The sequence below is a fragment of the Mustela lutreola genome, chromosome 15, assembly GCF_030435805.1.
Source record: "Mustela lutreola isolate mMusLut2 chromosome 15, mMusLut2.pri, whole genome shotgun sequence".
Taxonomy (NCBI): Eukaryota; Metazoa; Chordata; class Mammalia; order Carnivora; family Mustelidae; genus Mustela; species Mustela lutreola.
Genome location: NC_081304.1, coordinates 3,013,234 through 3,035,855, shown reverse-complemented (window position 1 = coordinate 3,035,855; position 22,622 = coordinate 3,013,234). Strand labels below are relative to the sequence as shown.

General features: G+C 65.9%; 1 protein-coding gene across 13 annotated transcripts in view; it reads right to left on the bottom strand.

Annotated features, from left to right (window-relative positions):
* RBFOX3 (RNA binding fox-1 homolog 3) overlaps window positions 1-22,622 on the bottom strand; it is a 392,450-nt gene that overhangs the window by 2,887 nt on the left and 366,941 nt on the right. For 9 of the 13 annotated variants that reach the window (XM_059147638.1, XM_059147636.1, XM_059147633.1 and 6 more), the window contains 10 exons: window positions 18,206-18,460; window positions 11,838-11,975; window positions 9,938-9,991; window positions 8,982-9,074; window positions 7,531-7,591; window positions 4,266-4,319; window positions 3,919-4,051; window positions 3,277-3,454; window positions 2,502-2,563; window positions 1,251-1,329 (listed from right to left, as the gene is read on the bottom strand). In XM_059147638.1, coding sequence (XP_059003621.1) covers window positions 1,251-1,329; window positions 2,502-2,563; window positions 3,277-3,454; window positions 3,919-4,051; window positions 4,266-4,319; window positions 7,531-7,591; window positions 8,982-9,074; window positions 9,938-9,991; window positions 11,838-11,975; window positions 18,206-18,427 — 1,074 coding nt within the window. In that variant the 5' untranslated portion in view covers window positions 18,428-18,460. Of the gene's footprint in view, window positions 1-1,250; window positions 1,330-2,501; window positions 2,564-3,276; window positions 3,455-3,918; window positions 4,052-4,265; window positions 4,320-7,530; window positions 7,592-8,981; window positions 9,075-9,937; window positions 9,992-11,837; window positions 11,976-18,205; window positions 18,461-19,693; window positions 19,754-22,622 lie in introns of those variants that run through there. The other 4 variants (XM_059147631.1, XM_059147629.1, XM_059147640.1 and 1 more) reach the window with 4 other exon arrangements.

The following is a 22,622-nucleotide window of genomic DNA, read 5'->3' as shown; positions in this document are numbered from 1 at the left end:
AGCAGGACTCAGGACGGGAGGGAACCTCCTGCCAGGGCTCTCCAGGCCTTGGTTCTGCCAGGAGGGGCTCTGCCTGCTCGCCTGGCCCCTTGGAGCTTCAGGGGGTTGCTGGGGTCCCTGCTCTTCCCTCAGGTCCTTGCCGGAGCCTCCGTCCTGCTGAGGAGGACAGGTCTCTGGTGTTCGTGCTCCCGTGTCCCTTGGCTGCCCTGGATCGGAGACATCTCCAGAGGAATCTCCTCCCCAGTTTCAACAGAAAAACGAAGAAGATGGCAAATGCCGCAGGAAAAACTTGGTGGGAGAAACCAGAAACTCTTACAAATAAAAACGAGAACTTGAGGGAGCCCCTCTGTGAATGAATGAAAGCTTCTAGCCAGCAGCCGCACAGAGGCCGCGCTGACCCTGGAGCCAAGGGGCTCGCAAACTGCACTTGTGGGGCCCCCATCTGGGTGGGGGTGGCCGCAGTCGCCGCGGGCTGCTGGGGATGCCAGGAACTTGTTAAAAATCAAAAAAGAGAAAACAAAAATTGGGAGGGGGTTAATCAAAACCAAGGGAGAAGGAACAGGGAGTCTCTGTTGGCTCTGGACCTCCCTCTTCCCCGCCCCGGAGAAATGTGTTCATCTTTGATGCTGGACGCCACGCTAGCTAAGAAGCTGGGGGTGGGCAAGGAGACAGTTGTCCCCTGGAAGCAGGTCTCAGGGTACAGAGTGAGCTGGGCTGCATGTGTCCACAGCTGGTCACACACACACACAGACACAGACACACACACACACTGGCCCACCAGGAGTGCGCACCGGCTCGGCCGGCTACAGTGCCACGGCGGGGCCTGTGGGGGAAGCCGTGGGCAGCCCCGGTCCCTCTCCTTGAAGGGAGGAAAAGGTCAGTGCCGGGGCGGGGAGGAGGGACGGCAGGACACGCGGGCCGCGGCCAACACCCCCCCACGAGAGGCGCGCAGGCCCTCCTGGCCTCTGGAGCCTTGGAAAACGGGGAATAGCTGGCGTCCCGGGTGCTCCCCAGTGGGTCAGAGGTCCTTACTGGGCAGCTGCCCATCCGGACGGAACTGCCTCCCCCGAAGTCCCCGGGGGCACCAAGGGGCACAGCCTCCCCCCAACTTCCATCTAGGCCTTGGTCCTTCCGGGCGCCGCTCAGAGGGCTGCGTCACTCGTAGGGCCTGCCCTCCCCTTCCCGGCTGCGGCGCCCGGCCCTCCTCGCCACAGCTGGTGCCCAGGGCCGGGCCGGCCCCGCCTCCTTACCATGGTTCCGATGCTGTAGGTCGCCGCAGGGCCGATGGTGTGGTGGTAAGGGTCAGCAGCCGCGTAGACCCTGCCGTAACTAGGGAGACGGGCGCAGGGAGGGAGCGGGTGAGCGGCGGGCGAGTCTCCCCCTGCCGCCCAGACATCTCGGGAGCTGCCTCCAGGGCGACCCACCCACCAGCCGGCCCTGCCCCCCGCCCCTGCATGACCTCCCCAGCCTTTCTGCACGTTTAGAAAGAAGCGTCCAGAACGCGGCTGGCCACCCTCTCACGTCTCCCAGTGTCCACTGACCCTGACGAGGGGCCGCACAGAGGGTAAAAGGGGCCCTCCCAGAGCTGCGGTGGAGGAAAGCTCGAGCCCCGGAATAAGGGCAGGGTGCTGCGGAGAGGCTCAGGGCAGGACCAGAGGACTTGGGGACAGGCAGGGAGGTCACCACAAAGTGTCTTGTGGCCCCTTGACCTTCCTCTCATTCTGTTCAGTGCGTGTGTGAAATGCCAGCTTCTTGCGGGGCAGGCTGGGCCCGCCGTGCACCCCATAAACCCCCATGTGAGATGGTGTGGGTCCATGGGTGCCCCTGGGTGGCAGGGACAGGTGGCCGTCAGGCCCGAGCCCAGCACGTGCCCGGTGGGAGGACTCTGTGCCCGTGTGCCAGGCCAGGCCACCCCTGGGACAGCCCCTGCATCCCGCCCTCCTGACCCAGAGCTAACCCCACCCCCCGGCCTCTGCAGCTGGCCAGGGGGCTGGCAGCTCTCAAATGGCCACACCGCCCCCCTGGTGTCACTACACTGTACCACGCCCCCCGGCAAGGAGGGCGCGCTCACAGCCTCTCCTCAGCACGAAGGGGCCTCTGACCTGGAAGCCCTGAGCGGGGTCAGAGGGGCATCTGGGGGCAGAAGTGGGGCCTCCTAACTCTCCTGCTTACGGGAAGTCGGGGGGGGGGGGCGCCTCCAGCACTTGGGGGGGGGGTCAGGCCTCCAGGGCTGGGAGTCAGAGGAGAACTGAACTGGGGTTGGGGTTCACGGCCTCCCCCAGCCATGCCAGTAGGAAGTTGACTGAAGAAATAGGGGGCTCGGGGGCTCGGGGGCTCAGGGGACTCAGACATGCTCCCCTCCGTCCAAGTCGAGACCCTGTGCCACCAGGCCCCAGGCCTGGGCCGTGGGGAAGTCTTCCTGTCTGTTGAGCCCACCCGCCCTGCCCAGGGCCCCATGGTCCTACTGTCCCTCTTCACCCCCATCGCGGTCCCAGCCATACCTGTCGCTGTAGGCTGCTGCGGCCGCTGCAGGCTGAGCGTATCTGTAGGCTGCATAGCCCCCCTGCAGGGGAAGGGGGAGGGAGAGACAGCACAGGGACTTAGTGGTGCGGACACATCTTCCAACCTTTGCCGAGGCCCCGAGAGCCCCGGCCGGCGCAGGCCTGCGCACACCTAGCTTCTGGTCTACCGGAGGTCTACAGCCCGCAGACATTGGTCTGGTTCGAGGGCAGGGAGTGGGCACAGGTTCAACACACACCGGTGGGCCCCAGTGATATGTCTGGCTGTGTTTGTGGTTCTGACTCATGACCAGTGCCCAGAGACCTGCCACCAGCCCAGTGAACCCCTGAATTAGATGCCGGGGGCGCCGAGAAGCCATGAGTGACTCCGGGTGCCCTCCTGGGTCCTGGGAAGGGTCAAGGGCAGACTCAGATCACGTCTTGACCTTGGTACAAAGGGACTGTTGAATTATGGGCAACTGCTCAGACAACGTGGGTGCCCACGGGGGCTCAGTGACCCCAGTGTGGTTAGGGAAACAGGAGAGCCATCCCTCTCCCCATCACCCAGCATCATGTGGACCGGAGAAGAAGTGGGCACAGACAGCCCAGGCTCAGCTATGCCGAGGTCCGAGGGACCCCGTGTCCTGAGCACTCTCATCCTCCCGGGTTCCAAGGATGGGGGTGGGGTGGGGTGGGGGAGGGGAAAACCCTGGAAATCAGCTGAAGGCCTGGACCGCTGTCCCTGCACCCAGCCCCCAGCCCCCCGGGGCGCACTCACATAAATCTCAGCACCGTAAAAGCCGTCCTGATACACGACCCTGGAAGCAAACGGACAAGAGAGTGGTGGGAACGCTGGAGAGGTGGGGTAGGCCGGCTCCGGTGTCTGCGGAGGGAGGGGGCAGGGTGCCAGCCCTGCCCATGGGACTGGCATTTTAACAAGCGTTTGCTCCAGTGCCCTGTTTTGGTATAACAATAGAGTAACACCCTTGCTGGTCAGCTCCGTTCTCCCACAAAGCCATGGGCCCCTCGGCCCATGTTGCTTACCCTCCCCCCACCCCAGCCCAGCCCAGGCAGCTGCTCCCCGAATCCAGGCAGAAGGCACTGGGCCCAGGGGAATGGACCAGAGAGAGCTTAGAGCAGGCCCTCGCTGAGCTCAAGGGCCAACCATGACCCCATCCAATCATCCAGCAAGGTGCTGGGGCTCTAAATGTCCCCCAAATGCCAGTAGCCCTTGGTTCCCATGGCAGGATGGGGCTGGGGTACGATATGGGGGTGACTGTAGTGTGAAGGTCTGGGGGTTCCCACAGCGCCCCGCAGTTCTGGAAAGGCTGCCTCGCCCCTCTGGCTGCCCAAGGCCTCCCTCCCGCACCCCCTGGGCCGTTCTCCACGCCTCCCTCCCGGTGCGTCCCCAGGTACTCACGCTCCATAAGTTGGGATGGGGGGCGGGGGCGGCGCAGCCCGAAACGTATTATACACGGCCCGGCCCCGACCCCGTAGGTGCGCGCCCCTGTAGGCAACGGCTGTGCCCGCGGTGGGGTAGGGAAACCCCGTCACTGCAGGAAAGGGGGCCAGAGAAGAGGCGGTGAGAGGAAAGGCCCAGAGACAGTGCGGGCAGGCCAAAGGGTCCGCCGGGGGCAGCCACACCTGGCCCCGCCTAGCCACACCTGCGCGACCACGCCCCAGCCCGCGCGCCGGCCACGCCTCCCGCCTGGCCACGCCCCCTGAGCACGCCCCCCACCGGCCCGGAAGGATGGCTCCAGCCTGTACCTGCATAGAATTCAGGCCCGTAGACGGCGCCTACCACGGGGTTCAGCTTCCAGCCTGGAAGAGAAGCCAAACAACCGCAGTCACCGTCTCCCCATTCTCTCCCCATGTCACACCGTCCCGGGGCCTCCCACGTAGGGCGGGCCCTCTGCAGACGCCTGGCTGGACCCCTCCTTCTGCAGGCAGGGCGAGCAGAGGGCACCCGGCCCCTCCCGGGATGCTGCAGCCTGACCGGGTCTGACCTTCTGCTCCCTAAATGCCAGGGACCAAGTCACTCCTGATCCATCTGTCTTTGTGACTCCACCCCTCCCCACCAAGCCTGCCCGGGGCCCCAGCCCTGCGGCTCTGAGTCTGCAGTCTCTGCCGGCATTAGGAAGGGACATCTGCAGGCCCACAGCCGGGATGAGGGCTCTGGCGGCGCCCCTGCTTCAGCACAAGACAGAGCCCAGGCATCCGAGCACTGTCCCCTTAGGAGGCCTGGCTGCTTTCGGGGCAGGGTCCTCGCAGCCGTGAGGGGCGGGGCTTCTGCCGCAGCCTCCTCTCACCTCCTGCCCCACAGCTTCTGCCCTGGGGTGGATCCCCACTGCTGCCCTGTCCTGGCCGTCCCCAGAGCAGCCAGTGGAAAGGCTTCCTGGGGAGGAAAGGGCCTTAGGATTCGAGGTAATGATAAAGACGACTGACATTTCCTGAGCACCTTACCCTGGGCCACGCTGGTCTAAACCCAGCCGAGGAGGTGGGTGTCACGCCCCCCCATTTTACGGATGAGCAAGTGGAGGCCCACGGAGGTGCAGCAGCCTCACAGGCCAGAGCTGGCAAGTGGCAGAGCCAGACCCAAACCATACCCACACTCCTGGCCATTTCCCAGCCCCCAGCTGTCGTCTTCGCCTGCCGCTTCTCTCCGTCTGCGGGGGGCTGGGCTCAGGCCCCTGGCTTGGGGCCCTGGGCTTCTGGGCCAGTCTAACTCTCCCACCAGGGAACAGGTGCAGGAGTGCAGCCTGTTTCCATCTGAGGCCCCCAGGGGTGGAGGCCGGCCGGCTTTGAGGGCGCTCTGGCCCCAGCTGCTAGCTCAGCACGGGCTGGGGATGTATACTTGACTGAGCCCAGCCCCCTGGCCCTACCAGTGTATCTGGTCTTATGTTTGCAGGAGGCCCTGAAGGCTCAGCTCCGTTTCCCTCTTGACTTTGTGAGGAGGGACAAAAGGGACTGAGCCCACTGGCCAGCTAGCGAGACACCTCTGGAGAGTGTGGCAAAGAGCGAGACCAGGCCACTGGTGTCAGACTCTACCTGTGGGCCTCATACCCAGATTCTAACATCCCTGTTGGGCGTCTGGCTGGAAGGCATTTAGGACAGAGTGTCTGCGACCACGTTCCTCCTGGGGGCCCGTTCTCCACTTTCCAGGGCACTGTGGGCCACCTTCCCTCCCTGGTCACCATCACCTGACCAGCGTACATGTCTGTGTCTGAACGTTACTGCTGAGAATCTGGAACCTTCTCTAAATCCCCGATCAGGAGGGAAACAAGGTTTAATTTCCAGTCCCACGAACCGAGTCTTCTTAGTGAAAACCCATGACGGAGCAGAGTCCCGGAGCAATGGCCCGAGTCCACCTCCTCCTGGCTGCAACCCGGTGGTTGCTCTGGGTCCATTCCTGAAGGTGGAACTTCTCTTGAGATGGCCCCGGCATGTCCAGCCACTGATTCTCGAATCCGGGGCCTCTGTCTGTCACTGCTCCCGGGAGCCTCTGTCACCACTGCCAGTTCCATTTCACTGTGAGGGACTCCAGATGAAGAGGCGGCTGGAGACCCTCCTGGGTGGCTCCTTTGTTTCTTCTGTAAACGGTCTTAACACCTGGTCAAACCTGGTGAGCTCGAGGCAGACACTTCTGCTCCCCTCCCCCTCAACTGACGAACTTCTGAGTGTTCTGGAGTGTTCCAGCCACACGCCCGGGTCACCAGAGCCCGCACGCTGGGCTCCACTGTCCGCCACAGAGAACCCGGGCCCGGCCCACTGCGGCCTTCGTCTTTCTTGCTCAGGCAGGTGAGGAGGCGTCTGTGGGGCTGTGACCGAGTCCGTGAGGCTGTGACTGGGAGCACTTGGCCGTTCTTGCCGGGCGAGCCGCACTGCTCCCTCCCGTGCCCAACCTGCGCCGGGAATGCGGTCGCTCAGGGCTGGACTCCGTTCGGAATTCGTGCTTCCTGACTTCCTCAGGCTCTCCCAGAGAGCCGGGGGGTGGGTGGGGGGGGGTGGGGGGGTGGCTCTTGGGTAAAGCAGGCGTCCGGCTCCCAGTGATCGTCCTGACCCTCTAAACACGTCCGTCGACCGCTCTGCCTTCCTGAGCCAGCACACAACAGGAGCTCGGGACACTGGCTAAGCCAGGCACCCCCAGAGTTTTAGGAAAACGTGAGCTTTCATAGTCCTCGGGATGGGAGCCAAAATAATCTAGTCTAAATGCGGACCCTGTCGTGCTCCAGGAGGGCCCATGGGGAGGGCCTGCTGGTGGGTCACATGGTGGATTCCCCCCCAGTGTCCTGCCCCTTGCTGGCCTGTCACCCGAGTCACACAGGGACAGGAGGGCGGGGAGCTGAGAAGCCGAGGTGCCTGCCCACAGGGAGGTTCATCCTGACTGAGCAGGGCCGCCGTCCCCCCGCACGGGGACAAACTCAAACAGGCCCTGAACATTGCCGGCTGCGCTCCAGCCTGTAAGCCCATCTGCATTGCTGGTCGGAGTGGAGACCCGCAGGGACAGAGGGCCACCCCCCCACCTGGCCTCCGCGGTTCTGTCTTCGAGGAGGATGGGGTACCTTGGCTCAGGCCCTGGGCGTGCAAGCCGGACCGCTCAGCTGAAGTGCATCACAGACCCCGAGGCTCCCGCGGGGGCCTCGACCTTCCAGGGTCTGCAGGGCAGGGGGAGGGAACTGCCCTAATCTTCACTTTCACTGAGTATGCAGGGCCTCTAGCCCAGGCACCCCTCACTGCTTAGAAACTAAGTAACAATCCAGGAAGCAGCCACCACACCCACGGTGCCCGAAGCCTGTCCACGTGGGTGCGGGTGCGCTGCGGGCTTGGGAAGGCCCAGGCGTCCTGCCAACTCTGTGGGTGGGGTGGGCGGCCCCAGCCTTCCTCCAATCCAGGCCCTGCTGACGCGGCAGAGCTGGGACACGAGGGGACACTCAGCATCCAGGGAGGGGGGCCTCTAGCGGCCGAGGCCCCTGCAGGGCCTGTGTCGGGGCCCACGGCCCCTGCGGCCTCCCCGAGGTCCTGGGCCCCTTACCGTTGGTGTAGGGGTTCGCCGTCTTCTTATTGGTCATGACGCGGGCTGTGGCGTTGTTGACCTGCCCAGAGCGAAGGGGGAGAAGGTGAGCATGAGGGAGACTTCGCCTTCCCGTAGGCCTCTGGCCAACCCGGTCCTGTCTGGCACTGCTTCTGCACGGCAGTCGCTGCTGTCCGCCTGGCACCCAGTCCTGGCCTGCCCTCCTCCCGGGCCTCCGCTCTCCACTGTGCTGCCCCCCACTCCAGGGAGCCTTGGCCACCACTGCTCCCAGCCCTCAGCTCAGGCACCGTGTCCGGCCACTGGTTCTTGTCCTTCCTGTCCTGCTCCCACAGACCAGGCCCAGTCTCTCTCTGACGACCCAAGGCCACTGGAGATCTGCCTGGTGGACTCTCCACAAAGTGCTCTCAGCCTCACCGATCGGCCCCGAGACATTCTGTGCCCTTGTTGGCTGCTGAGGCCTTTCAAGTCCTGGGCACCCCTCTCGTGGGGGTAGCGCGCCATTCCTGAGGCCAGCAGAGAGCGCTGATGGGACCCCTCGGGAGCAAGGCCAGTGGGAGAGGAGGGGTGGGTGCCAGGGGGGTGTGTCCTATCCCCAGGCTAAGACCCTCCCCCTAGAGATGCAGACTGGAGTGTAGAAAGGCGAGGGGGAAGCCGTCTGTGGGAGGAAGTAGAGAACCGGGTGGGTGGCGGAACCCGAGAAAGGAGTCTGGGCCATTCTGTGTCCCCCACGTCCAGTGTGAGCCCCTGGACCTCAGGCTGCGTCCCCAGGTGCCCGCCGGCCATGGCCACTGGCTGAGGTCAGTGCCTGTAGTACCCCCTCTGCTTCCAGAAACCCTCCCCTCAGGCCTTTCCACTTCTCTTTCCGTGGACTCTGCACCTGCTGCGGACCCTCTCCTCTCTGGCCACCTCCTGCCGCCTGCCTGCCCAGGAGCCCAGCTGCCTGACACCCAGAGCCACAGCACTGGGGCGGGGGGCACAGGCAGCCCACCAGAAAAGGGGCAGGGGGCCTGAGTGGGGGTCCCTGGCCTCATCTCTCTGCTGCTTCTCTGGGCTAGTCCCTTCCTGGCAGCGGGGGAAGGTGACGTTGGAGGTGGGGGGGGGCCCGGCGGCTCCCTGCTGGGAGGGCTCAGGGGCATCAACAGCGCCCCCCAACCAGGGGACGACGGAGCTGGCTCAGTTTGGAGCGGCCCAGCCTCAGATTTTCATGATTTCCGGGGCTCCTCCCGGGGTCTGGCTGGCGCTCATAGTTGGGGGGCCTCCTCCAGAAAGCAGAGATGGGAGCCCTTGGGTGGGCCCCCGAGGGGTGCCAGGACAGGGGCCGGGCCCTGCCTCCCTGCTCCGGGGACCCTGGTCTGGCTCTCCGCAGGGCGGCTGCGGGGCGGGGGAGGGGCACCTGGGCGACAGCGGCGGTTCTCAAGGGCACGCCCTGCGCAGCGCACTTATCTGAGCACCTCAATTTTCCGTCCCTCTACGATCGTCCCATTCAGCTTCTCCCGGGCTCGGTCAGCGTCTGAGCTAGTTTCAAAAGTTACAAACCCAAAACCCTGTGAGCGGAGAAGAACAGGCACGGAGAAAAAAGGATGAGAGGAAGGAAGACACAGGAGGAGTGGGGGGGGGACGGGGCAGTGGGGGGGACAGGGCAGTGGGGGGTGGGGGGCGGGGGGGGGAGAGACAGAGAGAGAGAGAGGGACTGAGTCAGGTGAGTTGAAGGAGAGGTCGGCAGCCCAGAGGCCTGCCCTGGTGCTACCGGCAGGATGCCCAGGAAGGGTAGGGCCCCAGGCGGGGGCAGCTGTGGGCCTGACCCGAGCCCGGCCTGCACCGACGGCCTGGCACCTCCCGGAGGACAGGCCAAAGCTCCAAGAGAGATGCTAACCTGGGCCAGAGACGGGGACCGTCACCCTGATGCCCCCTGGGGGGCAAGGTGGGGCGGGGGGCGGGGTGGTCAGGACCTGGGGGGGGGCAGCCCCATCCCTCTTCCCCCCAAGAGCCTGCATGGGGCGGGGGGAAGTCTTCCCTTGCCTGTGCAAGGAGCAGGATTTGTCCGTGCCAGGCCCCCTCCCGCTGCCCCCCCTGCAGCCGCGCCCCCAAGCCTCCAGCTCTGGGCAGGCCAGCGGCCCCCCTAGGAGGAGCGGCTGGGCAGGTGAGGCCCCGGACCAAGGGGCCCAGGGCTCCGGGCGCAGAGAGAGTGGTCCTGGCAGCTCAGAGAGAGAGACATCGCCGCGGCGGCGACAACCCAGACGGCGGGGCGGGGCGGGGCGGGGCGGAGGCGCGGGGAGTACAAGCACCCGTGTAGCTCAGGGGTCCTCGGGCGCGAAGCTCTCCAGGAAGGAAACGCACATTTCACAGGTTAGCCTGGCGGGACCTACAGCCGGCGCGGGAATGGTGGCGGCCTCTGGGCGGCACCCACCTTGGAGCCCCGCTCGTTAAAAATGATCTCCACGTCTAAAATTTTTCCGAATTGCTGCAGAGACAGAGAGGGGGCGGGGAGACAGGGGAGGCGGGTTAAGAACGCCCCGGCCGCGCGCCTGCGGCCCGGGAGACCCTCACCGGCGGCCCGGGTCTGGCCCCTGCCCTGCTCCGCCAGCCCCTGCAGGGAAGGGGCCAGCCTCCGGGTGGGGCGGGGTCTGGGGACAGGAGATCCCTCCTCGAGTTCTCAGTGGCGAGAACTGCCCCTGCCTAAAGGCCAGGTGAGGGCTGAGGACTGGGGGAAGGGGCAGCCTTCCCCAAGTACCTCCCCTCTCCCCGCCTGCACTCTGCCCCGTTCCTGATGGCCACCTCTAATTCACACTAAAGGGTAAAGGGCTAAGGCCAGGTCCTTCCCAAACGGCTGGGTGCTGCAAGGGGAGCAGGTAGCCCTGGGAGAGACCCCGTACCGCTAGAGCTTGTGCTGTCTGGGGCTGGGCTGTGTGGGGTACAGAACCACACCGACCCCAAACCCCTCTACCGATCTCGGACGTGCCAGCCAGGCAGGCACAGATGCTGTGGTGGGCCCCTTCCTGCCCCATCGCTGGCCCCGGACCCCCAGGAGAAGCCCTGGCTCCCTCACAGTCACGTGAAACTAAATCCCCAAAACCGGGTCCCCAGGGGCCTGTCCTGCGGCCTCCAGTGTGTGTAACTGATGGGTGTCCCCGACATTCCACAACGCTGGGAGCCGGTGTCTAAAGGAACAGGGACACGACACAGAGCAACACAGCAGTGAATCCCGACTCTGACGGAGACCAGAACGAGGAGGAAGGTGCCTGTCCCGGTGCGGGGACGGGCTGAGTGGACGCCCCGGTGTGGGGACGAGTGGACAGCCCGGTGCAGGGAGGGGGTGAGCTCTGGTGTGGGGACGGGTGAGCAGACGCCAGTCGGTGCCCATTGTACGGGGACAGGTGATGGGATACGGACTGAGGGTCCCGGTCCAGGTGAGATCTGTAAGGCAGCAGCCTGGTCCAGGCCAAGATGAGCCAAATCCTGATGATTCCCGATTTCACCGGCCCCTCACTGTCTCGAAGCCCCATGTGCCGTGGGGTCCGGCCTCCAAGAAGGGCGGTGGCTATTTGGGGCGCGGTGTGGGTGCTGGGTCTGTCCCGGGGCCACCCTCAGGGCACCTCCCCTTTGACGAATCGCATCTGGGAGGTGGTGGCATGAAGGCAGGCCTGGGGCTCGGGGACCAGAGCCCGCCTAGCGTGTGGCAGGGGTGAGGGCGGGCACCGTGCCGGCCACGGGGAAGAGGGTTTGGGGTGAGGGACCCAACGCGGGCCAGGTGCATGAGGCTTCCACGGCCACGCGGTTCTCAGACAAATGGCCCGGCCGCTGCCCGCCCACCCGCCCGCGGGCACCTAGTGAGCCCGGCACCTGCGTGGCGCTCAGCTCAAGCCACAGCACAGAAGGCCCGCCCTGTGCGTTCTCACAGCCACGCTGGCTTCCTGCGGTCGGAGCACCTGCCCAGAGCCCCGCAGTCACAGGCCTGGAGTGACAAAGTGCTCGGCCCTCAGCACGCGGGAGAGGCAGGGGCTGGGCTGAGGCCAGGAGGCTGAGCTGCCTGTCCAGGTGCCTTCGGAGGGCACAGGGGTCCCTGGAGCCCTGGGTAAGCCCCTGGGACTGCAGAGTCATCGCCGACCCGGCGCTGGCCTCAGCCCGCGGGGTCCCTACGAGGCCCGGAGCACAGGCCGAGCGCGTGGGGCGTGTTCTGGCCGCTGCTGCTCCGTGAGCTTAGGTCCTCCCTCCTCCCGTCCATCCCGCCGGCTCAGGTCAGGGCAGGGCTGGCCCCGGGAGGCAGCGGGGTCCCGGGGTTGGAGGATGAAGGGGCCGTACACACTCACCCCGAACATTTGCCGCAGGTCGGGGTCCCTGAACCGGAAGGGGATGTTGGAGACGTGCAGCCGCTTGGGCTGCTGCTTCTCTGTGGGGTCGGAGGGGTGGAGTGGCTGGCTGTCCGTCTGGGCCGCCTCGTCTGTCTGCTGCGGGCAGAGGACCCGGGCTGTGAGCTGCCCCTCTCAGCGCCCACCCCGCAGGGAGGGGAGGGTCTAGAGGCCGGAACCCCCAACCTCCTGGGTGTCCCCATCCTGGTGCTGGGGCGGACGGCTTTCCCTGCGCGCCGCCTCAGCCTCAGAGCTCCCGGCGCCAGGCCTCTGCGCGGGCTGCGCCGGCCGCCAATGCGGGACAAGGCCTCCGGGGCTGGGGGTGTCTCCACTCCCCTCTCCCGGCTCTGCCCTGTCTGCAAGGCTGTGACCTGAAGGGTCCCTCAGCTTCACCGTCAAAGTCAGGGTTGGCCCTTTGCCGGACACAGCCTGCGTTCAGGGAGCACGGACAGGGACCCTCCCGGTTTCCAAGACCTGATGAGGAGGTGCAGAGGCTTCAGGGCCCAGGCACGCACGTCTTTGTGTCTGTCTGCGGCCACCCCGGGCTGCCTCTCCCTCCCCCCCCCCCCCCCCCCCGCTGCTCAGCACCCGCCGGCGTGGCTGCTCTTCCAGGGCACGGGACAGCCCAAGTTCAGCCCGTTGGTGTCCTTCCCCATTGGGGACCCAAGCATTAGGGTCGGAAAGACTCGGGGCTCAGGAAACAAAGCTACCACGGGGCAAGGACCTGTCACCCTGTAGCGCCTGTGAGGACGAGGCGGCCGGATGGCCTCCTCGGTGGCCTTCTGTAAGGACGGGCCACCCGCTCACTGCCCGGCTGGCCATCAGCCTGGTTCAGCCCCCGCTGAGCCGCCACGCCACAGGCACGCATCAGGCGCTCTGTCAACGGCACCCTGAGACGGTCCCCTCGGCTCACCGGGACCTGGTGCTAGACCTTCCCGGGGACACAGCAGCGCTGCCCACCGCCAGCCCCGAGGCGCGTTCTGACTCATGGCCAGTCAGGGCACGAGGGCTGGCGAGCGGCCCTCAGCCAGGGACGGGCAAGGCGGGTGCACAGGTGGCCCAGCACCTGTTCCTGGGGCTCCTCCACTCTGTCCCCGTGTCCCTGGGGGGCTAGCGGCCTGAGAACACGCCTGTCCCTGCTCCTTGCTTGCCTGCCCCAGTCCCCACTTCTCTGTCACGGCTCTCTCGGGCTCTCATTCCTGGCCCTCTGCTTGCGCTTGGAGGCTTGTCTGCTGCTGGGACAGCAGGACCTTGGCTGGGACAAGAGGGGCGTCCTGGCTCCAGCACGGCTACCTTGAGCATCTCTGACACGCCTGGAGAGAGCAGGGGCCAGAGCATCCCCGAGACCCACGCTGGAGTTTGTACGAGGGAAAGTGCTGGCGGCCACGGCCTCCCCCGGGGCCGGAGAAGCGCCGGCAGCGGACCGGCAGCGGAGAGACGCTCAGACACCGCTTCCCACGCGTCTCCGAGCACTGCTGCTTCGCATAAGCCACTTTTTGGTGGGTTTCCTTGTGGTCCAGCAAAGCAGCGCTGACGGATACAACAGGCCTCTCAGAATCAGGTGAGGGGGGCAGGGCCAGGCCACTGGGCCCGAGGCCTCCTCCAAGCCGAGGAAACGGAGCCCAAGGGCCTGCCAGTGGCAGGAGGTCTGTCTGTGCTCTCCCGAGGGGCTGCCCTCATTGGTCGACCTGTTCATCCTTTCCGGAAGGAGGGGGCCACCCCCTACTGCGATGCCCAGCCAGGAGGCCTCCAGTCAGGCTCTGGGCAGCAGGGGCCAGAGGTGAGGGGCGCCGACGCCATCAGCTCCCGGGCTGCCGGGAGAGGCCGAGCACCTGCTCCCAGGTCCCTCACACTCAGCTCTGCGCTCCCACGTTGCAAGCAGCACACGGCGCGCGATCCCCAGCGCGGCTGGAAGCCACCGTCCTCTTGTTCACCCGGGGCGTGCGTGACCTGTCCCAGCGGGGTGGCCACCCTCTGAGGGGCGGGCCTGGTCCTGACGTGTGTGTGTGCTCGGTGCCCTCCTACCGGGCTGCCGAGTGATGTGCGTCCACGGCGGGGCTGGATGGGAGGCAGCGCCCGGGCCCGGGGGTCACCAACCACCCCTAGGAGGCTATCGCACCTTCCACGGAGGAACCGCTGTCAGCGGCCTTGGGGTGCCTCAGGGACCCCCCGAGGGCGACTCCTGCCAAGCCAGGGACCTGCGCATTCCCGACCGGCCCCTCTGCTCCCTGCAGAGAGCAGACTGGTGCGAGACCTCCTCCCAGAGGAAGCAGAACCCACCGTGTGTGGCTCTTCCTGTGTCGTGGTCAGGGTGGGCAGCACCCTCTGTCACCAGCCCCCCCCCCCCCCCCCCCCCCCCCCCCGTGCATCTCATACAGCCGGGCCCTCTGTGGCTCCTGGGTACAGGTGACTCAAGGAGGCGCCCTGAATTGGGGAATTCGGCCAGAGAGGGGCATGTAATGCTGGCCGCGGCCAGCAGAGGGCAGAAGTCAGCTCGGCCAGCGGCATCCAGAGCAGCGGGGGAGCCCTTGGCAAGGGGGAGCTCCCGGAAGGCGTTGCCCAGACACGTGTCTGGGCCACCCCCCCCCCCCCCCCCGGGCCTCCCTTCTGCCCTGGGCCCACTGTGAGTCTGCATGTCCAGACCCACCTCCCTCAGCTCCAGACCCTCCGTGGAAGCCTTGGAGGGGAGCCACCTGAGGGCAAGAGGGGTGGGGAATGGGGTGTTGGGGGTCCTGTGGGATGAATCATGAGTGGGGCCAGAGCACAAGCAAGGAAGGAGCTCCCTCGCCCCCCCAGGGCAGACGAACGGGTTTGGTGTTGAATCATACGCTGTTTGGAGGAACCCCGGTGTTAGCAGCCTGGCCGGGTGAGAGGAGCAGGGTCCACCCCCACCCCATGCGGCCTTTCCCTGGGACTAACTAGCCTTGTCCTTCCTCTCTCTCCTTTAGAGCAACCTCTGCCCCCGGTGCTCAGGGCAGGGAAAAAGAAAACAATAGTGTCCCACCCCCACCGGCCTCAGTCACCCTCCCCTCGCCCCGCTGGCCACAGGGGCTTTGCTTCTGCGCCCCTCTCCTTGCACCCTAGCCATCACATCCCCCCGTGCTCCCCATTCAAGGCCAGGAGCCGACCCCTCGTGGACCACGGTCCAGATGTGCCCAGGGCACCCCCACTGTTGGAGGAGCCTACAGCCCCCACACCGGGGCCTCCCTGAGCTCACTCAGCACAGGGAGAGGCCAGAAGAGCCCTGGGCAGGGTCCGGAGGGTCCGGCGGGGGGACTGGCAGCAGGACGCCTCATCGCTGGACGGAGCCAAGGCTTGTGATGGGACATAAGAAGAAACGACTCCTGGAAACGTTTCTCTGCAGCCCCTCACCCCTGCTCCCCCAGAGGCTCCTGCGGACTCACGTAAGGACTGTCCACTGCTCCCCAGACACGGCTCAGCCCTGCTGGGGGGCTGGTGGGTCTGGGAGAGGCCATCTCCACTTGTGGCCTGAGCCGTTGCTTTGTGACTATGCTTTCATCATAACGGGCAGCCCCTTCCTCAGCAGAGCTGTGTCCTCCCACGTTGGACTCTGGACGTCAGACTAAGAGCCCCCTGCGGCCACACGCTGACTGAGGGTGTCGTCTGCTTGCCCCTGGCCAGGGTGGTGGTGGCGGCACAGGGCTGGTCTCACCCGTGGAGGCAGGGGGTAGGTAGGGGAGGGCTGGGGGGACTCATCAGCCTCTGCACCTCACACTCCGCCCCAGCCCCCCACTGTCCCTCTGCTGACGGCTCCCGGAGCCACGTGCAAAGGGGGCCGAAGGCCGAAGCGCCTGCTAGCCAGGGAGGGGACAGCCCAGGGGACAGGCCCTGGGAAGCTCACCGCGCAGAGGGCGAGGCGGACAGTGGGAGTAGTTTCTGAGTGCGGAAGCCCCTCCGGCTGTCCCAGGATTCAGGGAGCACCGGGGTGGGGGGAGCACCTGCAGGGGGCCTGTGTGACCTTGAGGTGAGCACTCTGGGAAGGCGGCCCCCGGCTGGTACCCCAGGCCGCGCAGAGTAGCAGGAGGGGCCCCGATCCCTCAGCAGCCCCTGTCCTGCACAGCACCCTGTGCCGCTTCTGCAGAGACACCGCGATGACCAGCAGAATCCACATTTGGGAGAGAGCAGATCTGGACAGAGGCCGTAGTCCGCACTGCCCGCTGCCCTGTACTCCCTTGTCCAGACTCCAGGGTGCCCTGTACCCCGCCTCTGGACCCCGAGATGGGTGAGGAGGACCCAGGGGAGGCTTCATTGAGCGGAGGCATCTTCACGCGAGGATAGGACGGACGTGGGGCAGCTGACAGAGCGCGGAGGTGCTGAGCTTTTAGCTGGGAGCACTGGGCAAGGCCTTTGGGAAGAAGGTGGCTACTGGCATCTTCGGGCCGGCCGGGGTGCCCTTGCCCTCTCCAGCTCCTCCCGAGGCGGGACGCCGCTGCTTGTGTAAACATCCAGGCTCCGCGCACGTGCACCGTCCAGCGGGGCCGTCTCTGCCTGGGTGTCTTGACGACCTCTGCGTCCCCAGCAGCCACACCCGCGGGGGACCATCTGGCCTCGGGACATGTCCAGGAACAGTCTCTCCTCTGTATCCCCAGATGGAAGACCCCCAGACCCTGACCCCTTCCAGGACTCGAAGAGACCGGGGCTGGAAAAAGGCAGGTCAAGGTGGCCCCACTGGCCAGGCTTGGGGTGCTCTCGGGCCCGCGCTTTCCTCGGGAGGCGCCTGGCTCCAGAAGTGAGACCCCCACCTCTCAGCAGGACCGAATCCTTTCCGGGACTCCTGAGCCCCCCCACGGGCAGGGAGGCCGTGACTGGCCCCTTGTTGGCTTTCACGTCCCTGACGGGTGGGCTGTGGCGGCCGCCGCAGGGCAGGGCCGGCGCTGTCTTCCCGTGCCCCCCCGTGCCGGCTCAGTGCGGCACGCAGCAGGGTCCCCACGACCGTGGGCCGAGTGAGGGTGCTCCTGGCGGCCCGGCCGCACGTGGCGCTCCGGTGTCAGGGAGGCCTCCCGGCCCGTTCCTGGGGTGCAGGCATTCGCTCTCGGTCCCCGTCTGTGCCCCTGCCGGTCTGACCCCCTGGTCTCCTGCGCTCCTTCCAGGCGAATCCCGGGCCTCGCCCTTTGCTCGTGAGGAGGCCACGTCATGGGAAGTCGGGCGGATACAGACTGTTCACCAGGGCCCACTGGAAGGAGACTGTCCACCAGCCGGGACGCGGTCACGCCGAGCCCCTCTGGCTCTGCTCTGAGCACACCCACGTTGCGGGTTTGAGGAAGCAGAAGCAGAGCGGCCCCAAAGGAATGGATGGTTTGGCTCCCAGGTCGATGGCCCGGAACCCTGAGGGGCGGGGGGAATCCACAGGTCTAGACACCCCGCATGGGGACGCGGGGAGTGGAGACGTCTGATGCAGCTGTGGCACTCCACTCAGGACGGAAGGGCACGGGCTGGGCCCCACACGAGTGTCTCCACCCCAGCGGGCAGCGCGGGCGCTGCGGTCCACACCGGGAGGGTGGGCGGTATCTGGGTCCACATGGTGACCCTGGAGCCAGGCTGGACGGGGGGGATGGGGGGTGGGGGGTGGAGGCTGAGGGGGCAGGGGATGGGGCGCCCATCGGGAGGCTGCCGGGGCCGGGCCGCTCCTGGGCAGCACGGGGTCAGCTGGCCTTCTGCCCGGCCCCGGCAGCCCGCACCAGGGAGCCAGCAGGGACAGTGGGACGATCCCAAAGCCTGGGAGCCGCGGCAGGGGTGGGCACGTGCAGACGGCCACAGGGAGGAGGGCCATGGTGGGGCCGGCTGCGCTTTTGCAGGACCCCCGGGGGGGGGGTGCTGCCTTCATGGGACGCCCCCAGTCCCACCCCCCGGCCGCCGCTGGCCACGCTCCTTTGAGAAGCGCGCGGCTCAGCACTTTCTCCTCGGAACCGCATTACAACCACACAAGAGAGGCTCTGTGACTGGACAGCAGCCAAGCAGGCAGATTACGAGTGATTAGAAACGATCGCCGTGCCCGCCACCTGAGACACGCGAGGGGCCCTGAGCCTCCTGTCCCGTTGCCCTGTCCCTGCCTGGGCAGACACCTGGGCCCTGGGCTCACTGTTCCCCTCACCTCGCAGGCACGGGGTGCTGGCTGCCCAGCCGGGAGGCTCCATCTCCCATATGAGGGGAGTCTGCTGCTCCGCGGGGCTGGTGTCGGAGAATAGCTCCAAGGCCGCAAAGACCTGCCCGTCCACCCCAGAGCCCCCTCCAGCCCCTCCCTTGGCAGGCCCTCCCGGCCCCCCTCTGGGTGGGCCCGCTCCCTGCGGTGGGCTCGCGGGGCCCCTTACCGGCACTGTCTGGGCCCCGGCGATGGGCTGTGTGCTGGCCTCGGCGCCCGGCTGCTCCGGGTGGGTCTGTGCTGGTGTGTACAGGGTCAGGCCGTGCTCCGGGGGGACCGGGGTCTGGCCTGAGTAGTCTTGCGTGGGATGCGGAGGTGGGGGCGCATACTCGGCGGGGATGCCATTCTGGGGTGGAGGGGGGTACTGGGCAGGGGGGTAGGGCTGGGCCATCGCTTCAGGCGGAGCCGTGGCGTCCTGATTGCCCTGCGGAGGGAAAGAGAGCAGGCTGGTTAGATGGCTGGCAGGCCTGGACCCTCTGCCCCCTTCCGAGAGCTCAGGGGCCGAGCAGTGGTTTCCAGAAGCAAAGCCCAAGCCCTCTGCATGGGGGGGCCCTCCCCGACATGAGGCACCAGATCTGAGCTGTTGGAGGGCCCTGCCGGGGTAGGGGTGTCTGGGGGGCAGGGCTTGAGACCCCTGATGCATACTTGTCAAATCCACATTAAGCTTATGCAATTGTAGGAAATAACACCGCGTGACCCTGTGCACCCCTCTGCCCAGTATCTGCCCACAGTGAGCCCTGGGGAAGCTGTCCTGCCGGGAGACACGGATCCCACTGAGATACGGATCGGCAGCACGGGGTCCCTCTCGTCTCCCTCAGAGCCACGCCTCCCCCCCTCCTGCCTTATGAAGGTTTTAAGCCTCGGTTTTCCCATCAGTAAAGTGGGGAAGGAGCGCCCCTTCCCAGCTTGAGGGAAAGAGGGTAAGAGTTGATCCCACGGAACCAGGAGCCCGGCACCACAGGGCCCCCATCACCGCCCTGATGCAGAGATGCTGTCTGTGGGGTATGGAAGATTTCGGCTCTGTCTCCAGACACCCCGAGCGGATCTCTGGAAGCCCCCACCCTGCCCCTGAATGCCTGCTGCCCCAGGGACTTCTAGAAGCCAGGGCCCTGGGGCAGGGTCCCCGCCACAATACAGGGTAGAGGCTCTTCCCATGGGCTGCTTGGACTCAGGAGCCTCGCCTGGGAGCTTGTCGGCGATGCAAGTTCTCGCCTGCACCTCAGACCTCCCGCATCTGGGCACCCATGGGAGCCCTGATGGAGCCCTGGGAGAAAGCCCCTCGGCCCCAGAGAACAGATGAGGGCCCTCACACTGTCGGTGGTGGGGTGGGGTTCTGGCGTCTCCCGCTCGTCGCTCCCCACTGAGGACACAGACGGTTGTAGGCAGAGGCAGGTTTGCTGCAGCCCCTTTGAGCAGGTGAGGCACTCTCCGGCCTTCCGAGAATGTCCTTAGGGCAGAGAGTGTCCCCACCATCTGGATGGATGAGTGCCATCCCTCACTTGAGTATCTCTCCAGTGTGGACGGACCCCTGTGCAGACGCGGACAGCCTGCCCTTACGGCCGCCTGACATGTCGCGGAGGAGGAGCCCCGCGCCCTCCCGTGCCAGCCCCGTCATCCCGGCCTGGGCCTGTTTCGAGGTTTGTTTCCTCGCCCGTGCCTCGGTGAGACGGGGGCTCGTTCCAGAGAACACGCCCGGCCTCGCTCTGGTCTTCATCCTGACTCCTCAGTCGGCCCACAGCTGTTTTCCGGGTGTCTGGACGGGGACAGGGACCAGGCCCGTGGCTCTGGCGGGGAGTGGAGCAGGACGGGCAGCCCCGGCCTCTGAGGACTCTGCCGGGCAGGAGTGAATGCAGACAATTACCCAGAGCGCGAGGTGACCTGAGGGGCCCGGCCTCCCGACGGTGCTGGGGACTGTGCATGGGACCCAGGCTGGGCCTTCTGCCTATAGCCCAGGGCCCTGCCCCCACCAACCGACTGTCTCCCTGCTGGCAGCAGGCCTGAGGCCAACTCTCTGCCAGGAGACCAGCCCCTTTAAAACCCCAGTTCCAGCCTCTGCTCTCACTGCCCCTAGCTCCTGGGGTGACCCCTGACCCCGATCAGCAGTGGCCTCACGAGCAGAAAAATTCTGTCCCACCCTCTGCCTGCAGAGACGGGGCAGCATCTGAGCTTCAGACAGCGGGAGCGAAACACGTGTGTGCATCACACACGCTCGGGAGTGCACACCCTTTGCTGGACCCCCCTCTCCCCCCCACGGCTCCAAAGTAGCCCACAAAGTCCCATGACCGACCGTTAGCAGCCGTGGGAGGGAGAAGAGGTGGGTTCAGGGGAGGTGGGAGCTGGTGGGGGTGGAGGGGGACCCAGGCTGGTATGGACGGAGGCCAGGACAGGGGTGAGGGAAGTGGGAGGGAGGGGGAGGCAGAGGAGGCGGCCCGGGGAAGGGAGACGGCGCTGTCAGCAGCCGCGAGAGATCAATTAACTGATAAATATTTGATTAGAACCTTCACTAACTCACATCTCTCCGGAGCCCCCACGTCCCTCCCCGCTCCAGTGTCCAGGAAGCGGGGGCTCTTCTCCAGCGGCTCCTTCTCAGCCCCGCCCCCGCCCCCTCTGCCCGGGGTCCCTCAGGACTAGTGACAGCAGCCACTCCCACCGCAGTGGCTCCCGGGACGGACTGGAGCCCAGAGCCCAGACCCTCAGGGAGCCTGTAGCACAAAGGCGGGGCACGAGGGCAGCGTGTCTGGGGCTCGATGCCCCGGTCTGAAGGGGTCTGGGTGGGCAGGAGGCAGCTGTGAGATGGTACATCCAGGGCCACGGCGACAGGATAATAAATCAGCACATCTGGGCACACCGTGCTTTCTGCACACGAAGTCACGGAATCGCCCTCCGACCCACCAGGCGATCAACATCCCCATTTCACAGCTGGGCACACTGAGGCACAGGGACTGAGCGACGCGTCAGGCTGATACAGAGGGAGCAGGACAGCAGCACAGATCGCCTGGCTCTCAGATCGTCCCCTCTGCTCCTGCACGCACGACTGTGGCCCTTCACAGGGGACCGGTGCGGGGCATGAGGTTTCACGGCCCAGGGATAGAGTCAGAGCCTGGGATACAAGGGGAGGCCTCCCTCTTGGCCACTGGGTGGTCCTGGGTGACCATTCTTCCTCTTTGAACAAATTCCCTCATTGCAAGAGGTCATCACGGTGCCTGGACAGAAGAAATGCAGACCGAAAGCTAGCCAGTGTGATCCGGTGGGTCCTGGGGGAGAAGGCCATCGCCCCTGCGTCTCCTCCACGCCACGCTGGGAGCGGTTGGTCAGCTGAGTGGCCCGCACCCTGGCTGCCGATCTCATCCCTGGACCCCTCCCCGGGGCGACTGAGTGGATTTACAACCAAATTTTCCCATGAGGTTCCGCTGTGCAGCTTGGACCGAGGGCCCCGAGACCAGACGTGGACGGAAGAGCAGAGCTGTCGCATGCCTGTTCTTCCCTCTCCTTGGCCTGCGGGGGCCAGAGTGCGAGGCTGGGGCTCATACCCGCTGGCCTTGTTTCAGAGCAGCCTGGGAACATGTCTGGCCCCTCGGACTCTGCTCCCATGTCCCTGCACTCAGCACGACACGTTGCGGCACTCAGAAGAGTCTCGGCGCACACGAGGTGAGTGGTTCTGTGCAGAGGTGGGGGGTGGACGGAGGATGGCGGAGGGAGGGAGGAACAGACCAAGGGACCAGCAGGCGGAGGAACGGGCGGGCGGGCAGACAGGGACCCGAGTAGTACCCGAACAGTCATCACGGCACGGCTCTGCAAACGGACGCCCCTCTCCTGTCGTCACGGTTTCCGGATAGAACTGACCAGACCCGGCCCTTTGCCACCGCACTCCGGGGCCCACACTCCCGGAGACAAACACAACGTGACCCTGAAGGATTCACTTGAGATCACTGACCACTGACGGAAGCAGTTTCTGAAGTTCCTCCCATCCCAGGACGAAGCAGGCCCGACCCTGCTTAGCTTCGGAGATCAGCTGAGACGGGGCGTATTCAGGTTGGCGCGGCGGCGGCCCTGCTTCCTGCTTTCGGCAGAAAACAGAGGAGAACGTCCACGCTCACCGGACGGCCTGCGCCCCGTGCAGCCTACAGCCCCGCCTCTCACCGGTGCGCGCTCACGGCCCGGGCGACTCGCCGCAGTCTCTCCGGTAACAGGTGCGGGAGAACCTCCTGGGCCCAACGGCCCCGGCAGCCTCCACGCCCCATGCGCGGCCTCCCTACAGAACCAAGTCGTGGGACGAGCGGCCTCCGGTTCCTTGACTCCCGCGCTTCCTCAGGCCCACTCCAAACTGGTTTTCCTGGCACCGTTGCTCCCTGAAACCACCTTTGTCAGGGTTTCCGCGTCTGCCATGTGGAAGATCTCACCGGACCTGGTCCCTCCGCGGCACTGACTCCTCTTTCTGCAAACACTTTCGGTTTGGTCAGAGCACACCGTGTTGGTTCCTCTCCTTCACCAGAAGTTCCTTCTGTGTCTGTGTTTCCGCTTCCTTACATCTCCCCAACCCGCAGATGTTGGGGACCCCCAAACCCAGTCTTTGGACCCTCTCTTCT